This window comes from Scophthalmus maximus, chromosome 13 (genome assembly GCF_022379125.1).
Source record: "Scophthalmus maximus strain ysfricsl-2021 chromosome 13, ASM2237912v1, whole genome shotgun sequence".
Lineage (NCBI taxonomy): Eukaryota > Metazoa > Chordata > Actinopteri > Pleuronectiformes > Scophthalmidae > Scophthalmus > Scophthalmus maximus.
This window is the reverse complement of record NC_061527.1, coordinates 22,064,592-22,076,773: the sequence shown is the minus strand read 5'-3', so window position 1 is coordinate 22,076,773 and position 12,182 is coordinate 22,064,592. Positions and strand designations below refer to the sequence as shown.

Sequence of the window (12,182 nt, the reverse complement as noted above, 5' to 3'; positions counted from 1 at the left end):
CAACAGTTTCTCTGGATGGTTTTGCTTTAAGGATTTCCTGGTACTACAGGTGTGCATGCAGGAAGTCACGTGCTGTTCCGAGCAACAAGTGCACAAGGTCCTCGGGACACACCTCCTGTGCCCGTGGCCTCACCCATGCACACGGACAACTCCCGTGCCCCACAGGGTTTTAGATATTGGCATGGCATGTCAGTAATCATTTTTTTAACAAGTCTGCTACAATGATTTTTACTAGAGTCCCAAAAAAAATACTGTAATTTCAAACTATAAATATTTACCTGCTCCGGGTTGAAGCTGTTACAAGCCTGAGATTCCTTGAAATCAGCTTTACTGCTGCGTGGGAACAAATGTGGCCTTTGGCATATTTTGAATATCTAGTTACATTGAGGGGAGGAGAATTCCCATTGTAGTTGAATCTTGAGTGGGATGGAGCTCGTCGTGGTGACGCTTTCTTTTTCCGGCCATCTGCATCCACGCAATCACAGCTAAATTTACTGCTGAGGGGATTAAAAATAGCAGAGAGGCAATGGGGGGGGGGGGTGGGTAAATCCACGTTGACTAACCATTTTCAGGCTGCAAAAAGAGAAAACCAGAAGCTATTGGTGCTTGCGCAGAATGGGGAGGGACAAAGACTTTTTTTCTCTTTTTTTTTTTTTACACAGGGTCACAAGACAATGGATGTATGAGTCAGGGCTATTCAGGCCTCCATTGCTAGAGCCCTGCAGTACTTTAGCTTCGTGGCTAAAAATAGCCCCGTGAATAGAGGCGTCCCCCCCTACCGCTGACAATAGTAGCACTTGTAATTAACAGGTAGCGTACCCAGAGAGGCGGGCCCCCCGCAGAGATGTCGGTAGTGCAGCCGAGGATGTGAAGAGGGACAACAGACCTCCCCGGTGGTGCCGTCAGGTAGCGGATGAAAGAAGGGGAGAGAATAAAAAAAGTGGGTGAAAATGAGGACTGACTGGAAGACTGGGGAGGAATGCGGGGTGGGACGGTGGCTGGAGGCCTTGCGGCTGTGTCAAATTGACTGAAGTTTAAAGGCTGCCATTTGCAAGAGTGATGCACGGAGGCCAAAAACACGCAGCTTTACACGCCAGCGAACAGATGTCAGAGTCACTTCGGTCCCCGCAGTCTGCGGCAGGACGTCCCGTCACAATTTCCCAGTGACAACTGTTGTGGTGCTGCTGTCTTTCTTCAGGGAAGTGGCCGGTCAGCAGAACGGAGAAAACACGCGCAAACTGTGCTTCTGGATGAGACGCAAACGTACGCATATTGGGAGATACTGGGTCGCTGGCTTATCTCCCGAGCTCCTCCGCCACGCTGACAGGTAACACGATCCCTGGGAATGAAGCCGCCACAAAGCCGGTCCTATCGGTGCGACTCGAGCAAGGATTACATCAATGTGGGCCAACATATGAGCTGACCTTGTTGTGGATGTAACATCACACCTGTGGAGACCGACGGGAGAGAATGGGCTGCCCACCGGGAGCAGGGGGATTTCTGCATAACAGGCTGCCCCGTGGCTTCGGGGCACCTTCACTGAGGAACTAGAGCCAGAACCGCAAACGTTTATGTGCTCCTGACCTGATACTCACGCAAGTGGTAAACAACAGGTCGCGTTTATGACTATTGGCGCCAAGTAGCAGAAATAAGGTCAAATAGTTTTGGCTGATTAGTTATCTCTGTCACACTCTGAGCTGGCAAGTTGTTGTCAACCTCAGAATACAGAGTGTATCATTAATGCCAGAGACTATGTTGTGTCTGTGTTTAGTGTGAGACATGTCAGTACGCTACGGTAAAATCACTGAGTTAAAAGAAAACCTTTAAAGACAAAGATGAACGAACATATTTGCAAGTAACAGGCCAAGTATGTATGCACGTCTTTTTTCCTGTGTGAACATTTGCGGGAATGTTTCACACCCTAGAGTGCCGACTAGTTAGATTTTGTTGGCCACTTGGCAGCAGAACAATGTGTAAACACAACACATATAATCGCCTTATAAAGTCGATATACACCAGCAAACACTTGCCCAGTCGTCATCATGCAGCAGACGGAGCTTACTCTAGTCGCCCTGTCTCTGTGCACCCAATTTAGCTCTGCTTTGGTCGCCACACATTCCTGGTTTGGTGCTAGGCAGGTCATTTATTAAGGATTTTATAGAGCTGTTACACTGGAGACAGATGCCTATTCTGATGCGAGCTGGAATCAAACCATCACTTTCAAGGTCTCAAATCCAAAACAAAGAGCTGCAAGAGGCAAAAATGCCCTCTGCACATGAAGGCAACTGATAATTCTCCTTGGGTTTGTCACCAACAGTTACAGTTTCACAGAGCATGTAAGTCATCAGTGCAGCTTTAATTCATATGAATGTTGCTTTTAGTCAATAGTCCAAAGATGTTACTTCACACAAAGAATAATAAAAGCATTGATCCAACACACCAAATATTAACATGACCAAATATACTTAGTGACCTCTTGTAAGGTGTGTTAAAAAAAACCAACTAATCTTATTCAGAAAAAAAAAGACTTATTTAAGTGACTTGTTTTCCATGGGTTTATTTGCACTTATCACAGACAGGTAAAGGCAGAACATGACGTACAGTAAGTTGTGACCACACTCACCACGTGTGAGAAATTTTGTAGCGTTTTTTTCTAAAAAAAACCCCACTAAATCATACTCACAAGTAAAAATCTACCAAATCCACAATTAACCAAGACAATTAATGTTGCAAAAACAGAAATTAAAGTGGAGGTTTGACTGAATCAGTGCAATCCTGCAAAAGTACATTACACTGTTACAAGCCAGCACGTACTGTGATACATGGACATATATCACATGAGTCTTTTTTTAAATATAAGATGTCATACACACACATGGTTAATAATCTATTGTCAGATATACCCCCTTCACCTATAGGGTCTTCATTATTCACAGTATTAGACAACAGCACTTGTGTGACTAAAAGTTTGTCAAGAGGCTGAAGCGGGAATTACTTCATTATTAAGGCCCGAGCTGGTAAAATTGCAATATTAGTTGGTTGCATTTTGCACCAACAGACAAATGACAAAGATACAGCGATATCAAGCCAGTCAAAGATATTAAAAAATATATAAGTCAAAGTGAGCTTTGGAGCAACTTTAAACATGGAATGTTTCAAACTCAAGAGTGTAACAGTCATCTGGAGTTTACAGGTCTCAAAAGTGCATGAGGAGCACAGTCACTGTACAGTAATAAAGCCTCAGATCTGCAGAGAGAAACTGCTGTGAAAAGAAAAAAAAAATCAAGTTTGATAGAAGTGACTCTGATGAGATGGCACGGATCGGTCTTCCAATAGTTTTCCTTCAGCAACAACAGCTGAACATTTCCACATTTTTATTTAGTAGGCACTGCCTCCCTCAAAGGGCCGTGTGTAGTTACGGGACAATCTTTTTTTCTGTTTCTGTGCTGGTACAAAGTTGCACATACACTTCTAGGTCAAATGCATGGAGAGAGAGAGAGAGAGAAAAAGAAAAGATGAGAAAAATGACTCAACAACATTTTCGAGACATTGAATTTCTTTGCACTGGATTTAGTTGAAGTCGGGGATAATGATATCAAGTCTTTTATGCGTTTGCAGAATGCTGCAAGCTAAAAGGAAACATCCATAAAAACAAACTTTTAGTCAATTCAGACCAAAATCCTGGCTTTGCACTGCAAGTGTGCTTCACTATAGTCTTAGAGTGGCTGAGTCCGATCAACATTATACATGTCGGGACAATCTGGTCAATTTTAATTGAATCTTTGCACACAATCATTTTTGACTGTGGCTGGGTGGCAAAATATATCAGCAGCACAGTTGACTCTTCCAACCACCGGACGTCGTTATCTCAAGGCAGTCGTTAACCCAAAGTAACTAACTTAAAAAAAAGAAAAAACTGTTTCCCACAGAGGAAAGTAGAAGCTGAAAGCCAAAATGCGATTTGACCAATAATTGAGTTTATGCACGCTGTGATAATTAGTGAGTCAAGGGACTCTCCCTCAGTGGCACAGTTCCCTCCAGATCTTATCAGATCACCAGCACAGAAACAAATAGCCTCCATACTAACTTTTCACCACCTCTGTTTGAGCTGAAGTTAACGTCGGAGGTCACAGGTTCAGATTTCTGCCTGCTCTCTGGTGAAGCTGCTATCTGACTGAAGAGGCGGCGATGAATCTAGTCCTTATCGATCTGCAGCAGGCACGTGAAAAAGTAATCGGGGGAACGCTTGGCCTTAATGCAAGTAGTGAGCAGTATGACTACCATCGAAATGAAACGCAGCGCGAGTTCCGTCCAGCTCCCCCTACAGAACAGTGCATGGCTTCTTGTCCTTGAAGGGGTTTTCGGAGGCGGGGATGCCCATGAGCAGCGGGTCGTTCTTGGCGTGCTCCCCGCAGTAGCGCATGAGGTCCGACGAGGCCTTGGACACCTGCAAGAGAAATCAACCCGAGCACTGAATACACCTCGACGTGCACGTAGCAGGGGCGGGACACTCAGCTTGAGCGGGCCCTGAAAACACAGACGCACCTTTATCCTCTCGATGCTGGCCTCCAACCTCAGCTGCTGCACCGTCCTGCGGGCCTGCGCTATGCTGCCGGAGCTCTGCATTTTTGAAGACATGGCCGCTTTCGGACAGCCGCGCTCAAACCTGTGTGTGGAGAAAGACAACATGCACTCACTGTACGTAAGCCAATGAGTGGAGGAAACCGACAAAGGCCCAGCGTAATACATCTATTCAAATGCTTCCTGGCGACAGGCTGCACCTGAGGGATTAAAGAAGCAAAGGTCAAATTGCTGCTAAAAGGTGTGCGGAGGCTGTCGCTGACTTCATGCAGAGTCCAAAAAAAAAACAGCAAGCAAGTTAGTTCACCTAGATTTGACTTGGTAATAAGTTTTATGGTTACCTTATTTTGAAATCGAGGTCTCTTTCTCTATCGAGCTTGAAAGCTGTTTCATAGTCATCCCACGTAAAACACGTACAGTGCCTGTTCTGCCATGGTTAGCGTGTACATACAGGGTATCTGCTGGATCATATAAGGTAGGTACCAAGATTGAGCAACAAGATGGGAATGGGTTCGGACGAGTAAAGAGCCGAAGAGCCGAGGAGATGAAGTCCAAACAACTTTTGTTATCCAGTGAGCAATGTAGGAAATTTGAAGCGATGAAGCTCGAAATAAGGACACGCCTATGACTGACCACATCAAGTGTTTCTGGGTAAAATGAGCAGCACAAAAAGTGTTTTTGTCTGCAGCCGACAATGTTATAACAGCGACTGCTTGTGAAGAACCGTTCAGTGAGTCCATAAAGGCGCGTACAGCTGTGCGTTGGCCAACACCTCTTGGGATTCTGCCAGGGCTTCTGGGGAATTCGTAGTTGGCGTCATCGCAGACGTCACCATCCTTCGGCTATAGAAGGATCAGGGGATATGTGTGTAGTGTGTATTCCTATGAATATTTGTGAAGTAAAAGCCACAACAGGACCAAACAAGTCACAGCCCTGCTTTCCTTCTTTATTCGTGTCCACTTTGCTGCTGTAATGTCCAAATTTCACCATTGTGGACGAATAAAGTTTTATCTTATCTTAACTTATCTGATATTTCAGTTTGGATCAAAATCACGGACTGGCCAACACTGCTATCCCTGGGTCTGTGCTGCTAGAATGAAATAGAGAAGTAAAAAATGTGCACACATCTGCATCTTCGGTTGCAGCACCAGTTTAATACGTAAGAGGATTTGCACCACATGGCAGATATTGTAAGAAGTGAAGTTACTGAGTTGTTGCACAAACGTTCCACCGCCTCAGGCCGAGCGACTTCTCAGAAGAGGCCGCTGACCTAATCTGGAACTGACTAAATGTGCATGAAAAATGCCTAACGGACTCCTGTTTCACAATTCCCACTTCCAGGACACAAGGGTTTGCTCTTAACAGCTCATTGCGTCACTCTTCGGGCTACTCGACGGAGCTGCAGTGCCCTGCCTTTCACTCTGCAGGGGGGGTGATGCCCGTTTTCTTCTCTGCACAAACACGACACTTAAAGGGCTCTGATGCACGAACGGAACGACATGTATTCATTTCTGTGGTAGAACAAAACGGAGAATTTATCGGTGTGCGTGCACAAATAAGTTGCAGCTTTGCTTTTCCCTGGAACAAATGAAGAAAACACACCAGAGAGTGGCTCCTCGGTGGGACTGATGGAAATACTCTTTGACATGTGGCTGTGGGAAATGTTCGCTCTGTGCGCTGGCGCAGGACATTATGTGGGAGGGGGACGCACAGACACGGAAGCTAGATGAAACATGGACAACTGCAGAACCGACTGCATACAGGAGACAAGACCACACATCCCTCTAATCCCCCCCCCCCTCTCCACCCTGCAACCCACTCCCTCCTGCTTCCTCCACAGGAAGCAGTGTCGGCAGTTACCCTGGTCTACAGCATAAATGATTAAATATGGGGTGGAGTTTTTTTAAAAATAGACGCTCCACACAAGGCCAGTAGCCACGGAAACAGAAAGAGTGGCAGAAATGTATTTCCATTTCTCTCCTTAAGCTACTTGCATGATTTAAAAAAAAAACATCTTAAATGCACAAGACGTATAAACACTGCAAAAACAGACAAAAAAACCAAAACAATCTGCTTTCGTTTGGTGCTTTTTTTAACCTTTGGACTGACTGTTCCCAGGAGCTCGGCACTTCATGTTTTTTCGCTCTCTTTTCAACGGAGCTGTAATTTTTCAACAAGCCCACGAGCAGACGCAGGACGAAGGAGAGCCGCGTCACGGGGGGGGGGGGGGGGTGGGGGTGTGCTGCGCCCCCCACCCCACACACACACACACGCAGGAATCCTCTGTGACGCCAGCCGCTACTGAAGAGCTTTATCAGATTGGAAGGAGGCACAAGGGGGGGGCGTGACTGGTTGTAAAATACATTAACGAGGGCTAAGTGCTTTGTGTTTCACTCCGCTATTGTTGTGTCCCTTGTTGCACTAATAGAGAACCATCGCTCGGCTGATGCAAATGTGTTCCCACTCAAATCCGAACTTAAAGATTCAATCATCTGCATTCTCTTCCTTTCATTTCCATCCCTTTCCATTTGCTCACAGACTACGAGGACATTCAGGTTTAGCCCGAGAAAACGAGTTTGTGCATCCATCTGTGCTTGTCCTGCCGCAGCGGGACGACAGGAGTTGCAGCTCATCTGGCCCGCATGTTTAGCAGCCGGTGAGAGGAGCAAAGGCTTTTCTTTGCCAATACAGTCCGGACCACGCCGTCAATACCTTTGCCTATTGAACCGATAACTGAGGCAGATGCTGTGAAGTAAAAGAGCTGATCCATGGAAACAGAGCTGCTTGTGGCGTGTTCCACCTACACAGTCGCCGAAGTGCGGACTGTGCAGACCTGAGGTGCCGCGTGTGGCACGATATCATCCCCAGCGGTCGGCCTGGCAGGGGTGAACGAGTTCAGAACACGCACTTGCACCAGGACTGGTCCGCCCCCCGTCCGTCCGGCGTGGGTACACACACACACACACACACACACACACACACAGACTCTGCTGTGCAAAAGTGCTGAATTTCAAATAATCCCCCCTCCCTCCCGCTCTGTCGGCCGTGCGGTGGGCAGCTTCACAGTGGGTCGGAGGGATCGTACCAGTCTTACAGGCGACGTCGAGATGCGACGCACCTTGTCAGTGCGACTTTTCAGTTGGATCGCCGTCGTTTATTCATTCTAGGCTTCATTATGGGAAAATCTTCATTTTAGAGCCCCAGTGTGTAATTTATGTGCTTTTCTGGCGGCATCTGGTGGTAAAAGTTGCAAACCGCAACCAACTGAGCACCCGACAGGGGACACTTTATGGCGGCGCACCGCTGATTCCATTCCCGGTTTCCGGCAGCACTGATTGTGCAACCATTTTGTGCGACAACCGTATACAAACACCACGTAGCAAACATCTGCGTCTTACACGGAGGTCGGGTCCAACTCACGTAACTATAGTTAACTCATTCAAAGTTGACGAAAACAAACATCGGTTCTTTGTTGCAGGTGATTATACAATATATGAACACATAGTTATGGACAATATGTTCAATTTCTGTGAATAAGTTCTTCTAAATGTTACACACTGTAGCTTTAAAATCCTAATCAGAAGGATAACATATTGATTTGCTGTCTAATAGATGTACACACCTGCTGGAATCTGTTCGCAATACCCTCAGTCAGAACTGAACATGGTGAAGCAACATTTAGCTGCTATGCTGCCAAGCTTTGGAATCAACTTCCTGACGATATCAAAGCCGCTCCAACTGTAGCCAGCTTCGAAACCAAACATTTTTTTCAGAAGCTTTCTTTTAACTGGTGGAGTCTAATTTTACTGCAGTGACTGTCTTCCACTAAGAAAGGTAAAGGAGAACGAGTAGTATAAGGAAACAAATGCCTTTATTCTACTTCTCTTTATTTAAATATATACGCTATTTTATGTTCCTATTCTATTTCATATGTATTTCATTGTTTTTACTTCCTCTCAGCGCACTTCATCCCTTAATTGAATGCATTCTTTGTCAATGTTCTTTTGTCAGCTTATTTGTAAAGAACTTTGAAATGCCACTGTGTATGAATTGTGCTACATGAATAAACTTGCCTAAATAAAATATTTTTTTAAAAAAACAGAGGAAAAGTTCAACATTTTGACAGGTACCACTCTCCTGTGTGTAGCCTCTGCTAAATCTGAAGCTACAGTCTGATTATCTTCGTTCGGCACAAAGAACAGAAGCATTGGGGGAGGCAGCTCCAGCCTTGCTTAGCTCGAAGCCCGATAAACTCTTCCTATCAGTGACAACAAGTCATGTGTTTACAGGGATCACGAGCCACGCTAGCCGTTTCCTGTCTGTGAAGTGGGGGGGGGGGGGAAAGGAAAGAAAAAAAAAAGAAAGACCTCATTCCGGTAAAAGGGACACGAACAGGCAGGGATTGTTTGTCACTGTAGGGTGTGACACTGAAATGTTAAAAATCCCTTCCAGCCCAAAGACTGTCAGCAATGCCCTTCAGCCGTGGCGTGTCAAAGTCTCCCTCCAGCATGTGTACTTAACGTGCGGTGAATGTCCAACATGTGGCACACTGAAAGCATTGATAAGGAAGCTAAAAAATAAATAAATATAAATATACATTTACTGTCCCACAGCAGAGACATGTCTTCGATGTGGCTGCGGGGCTGTGCGCAGGTGGGCTCCCACGGTGCCAGCGGGGAGAGGTCCTGCGGAGTTTCTGACAGCGCATTCTGCCCTGTGGCGGGTAACTCTGCCCACCGCTCAGATCCGCCGCCTGGACAAATACACCGGCGACGACTTCAAACCAACAGCCCGCCGGGCGGACATGCCAATTTGCCGAACAGCAGTCGTCAGTTTGCAATGCGTGATCAGTGCACATCCCGCTATGGCATTGGCTATGTATTTGTAGATGTCACATAAAACAATCGGAATTGATCCGCACAAGAAAACTAAAACTGAAACTCATTAGAAGGGCTGCAGCTACTGTATTCCACTCTTAATTGCCTGTAGGTGTGCATGCGAGCTTAGGTGGTTGTTTGCGTGTCATCAGTGTGGTACCATGACGACCTGTCCAGTGTATAAAGCGCCTCCCCTCCACCTGCAACCCTCAAGGATGAGTGGTATATATGGATGGAACAGTACTCACATGTCCCTCTGCAGTATGTTAAAAACTAATAAGGTCATTTTCTAATTTTCACAGAGGCTGTGACCAGATTCCTTTCTAACACTATTACAGTGGATGATATGGTATATGTGCAAAACTGCACTCAAAAGTAACACTCTTTCCACAACAAAATACATTTTGAGTTTACCTTTGACTTTTCTTGTTGCTCTAGTTTGTCTGTCCCCATTCTGTAGGATCCAGATGAGCCTATTGCTCGTTGTCAGCATTATCACTGTCATTATAACAAGCAATCCAACAGGTACACAACATCCCCCCTCTCCGTGGATACTATTTCTTTGCTGAGTGGTAATGGTGGGATGGGAAGACACCAACAGTATTTGGCCAACTTCAGAGTAGAACACGGACTGTGGACATCGTCCGGTGTGAGCGGCAGGAACAATTTAAGGACAAACATGGTGTCAGTGTCGATAAGGGCATGTGAGTCCACACAAGCCTTCATTGCGAGTTGACCCTTACCTTTCACTGATAATGCAAACAATTGCCTGTTGCGGCCCTTTCATTGCAATGAACTGTAGTGTTCCGCTATTGTGCATTGTATCAGACATGTCCCCCCCCCCACTGGTGAAGACGAACTCCAGTAACTTGCATTTTCACATTATTTGTGCAAAAGCAGAGCACAATGAGCATTTCGCTCCTCGATTACAGAGGTGTCGTTCCATGTCTGATAAACAGAAGGCAGACGGTGGGCTGCAGCCTATGTGATTACATATCAGCTGTCCAGTTCCTAAAAGTGCTGGGGCCGTGGGACACTGGGCAGCGGCAGTATCTGCGCGTAACCCCGCTAAAACTGCCTGGCAACAACACCGGCAGGCTCCGCAGTCCGCTCCTGGGCCAGGGTCTGTGGCGGCCTCGACAATGAGCTCAGAGGCTTAGGCACATTTGAGAGGCACGCAGACAATGCAGACGGGCCTATCAGTATTGTGCCACACTCACAACTGCTCTTTGGGCATTGTGTGCGACAGAGGCACAGAGGACAGGAGTCCGGAGCTTCTTTTTTTTTAACAAGTTTAACTGCGCCCTCATGGGTGCTAATCTCAGACAGCCTGATGTTATCTCGGAGCCAGACTGTCCAGTCAGGCGTGCAGAGGAAAGAGACATAGGCCTCCCATAAGAGAGACACACAAAGTCTCCTCTGAGCTACACTGAGACAAGGGTATGACTCAATGCTATAACATTCCAATCCGCGCCGGAGCATCGTCGATTACGAGCTTTGATGGAGACAGATTTTTTGAAAGGTGCCTTCCCCTCCCGCGTGAAGGCAGCCGACATGAAAGGGAAACACAGAAGGCGTTTGCGTGTCTTTTCGCTGCAGACCCAAACAGGAGATGAGGTTTCCAAGCCTCTGAGTCACTCTGGGCTCCTCACTCCCGACTGTACGCCCCGCCCCCGACCTCTGCAGCAGCACGATGCACCTTCGTCGAGGGTGAGGTCAGCAACGGGACAGCAGATTCTCAATCCAGCTCCCGTCCTTCCTGTCCTTGATTCCCGCCTGGGCCCCATGTGCAGAAAGAACTGGCTCCTTTGAGCGTGTGTGGTGTGTGTGGGTGTGTGTGTGTGTGTGTGTCAAACAGCCTACAGACAGTAACACAGCAATTTAAAAGTTCAAAGCTTTGAGTAATGTGCTTCTGATTCTGAGGTATAAGTTCATCTACGGCCCTTCGTACACACCGTGGAGAGGCATGGTGAATAACCAACCCTCTCTTTGAAGTTTTGGTGACTTTTCTCTTCAACGCACTCGGAAGTCGGTGGATGACAAGCAACCATAAACGCCCTGCACCAGGTGCTGCACTCTTCCACTTACAGATCATCATACATGTGCTCGGAGTTTCCTCCCCGATTCGCTTTGATTGTTTTCCAAAAAAACTAAAACTTACATTATTGCTTTGGCAAAAACTGACACAGAAATTGAAATCTTGAAGAACAGATGCAACGCAATAATGTGCCCCCAGCTGCCTCTATTAAAACAGAAAGGCTGCCTAACAGCTGCATGTGGGTGGTGGTTATCATGCATACCTGTTGCATGCCGATTGCCAATTAAAATAAAAGGATTGGAATGCTTTTTATTTTTATTTTTCCACAGTAGCAGCATGGTCACTTTGCTCCAGACGAAAATATCTGAACAGCCATTGGGTGAACTGCAATGATATTGCATTTAACCAACCCAATCGTGACGTCACCCATTGGTATGTGAGTGTATGTTTTGAAGCCTTGAATTTAGCGTTTTGGCCAGCGCCATTTTGGGTTTTTTGAAACCAGAAGTAACCATATTTGGAGGAGGAGGGGGGGGGGTCCGACTGAGAGCTCGTCCAGCTACACTTGCAACCATGCAACTGCAACGGACGGCACAAGCTTTCAATCAAGCTGTATCTACGCCCTAATGCATGCTGTGCTTTATACAGTCTATTTTGCTCTAATTGGGGCTATAACTTACAAATCA

At 46.4% G+C, this 12,182-nt stretch overlaps 1 protein-coding gene across 4 annotated transcripts in view; it reads right to left on the bottom strand.

Moving 5' to 3' along the window:
* Window positions 1–2,541: 2,541 nt before the first annotated feature.
* The window catches only part of gng12b (guanine nucleotide binding protein (G protein), gamma 12b), a 29,170-nt gene continuing 19,529 nt past the window's right edge, over window positions 2,542–12,182 (bottom strand). For all 4 annotated transcript variants that reach the window (XM_035647008.2, XM_035647005.2, XM_035647007.2 and 1 more), the window contains 2 exons: window positions 4,546–4,666; window positions 2,542–4,447 (listed from right to left, as the gene is read on the bottom strand). In XM_035647008.2, coding sequence (XP_035502901.1) covers window positions 4,322–4,447; window positions 4,546–4,638 — 219 coding nt within the window. In that variant the 5' untranslated portion in view covers window positions 4,639–4,666 and the 3' untranslated portion in view covers window positions 2,542–4,321. The remainder of the gene's footprint in view (window positions 4,448–4,545; window positions 4,667–12,182) is intronic.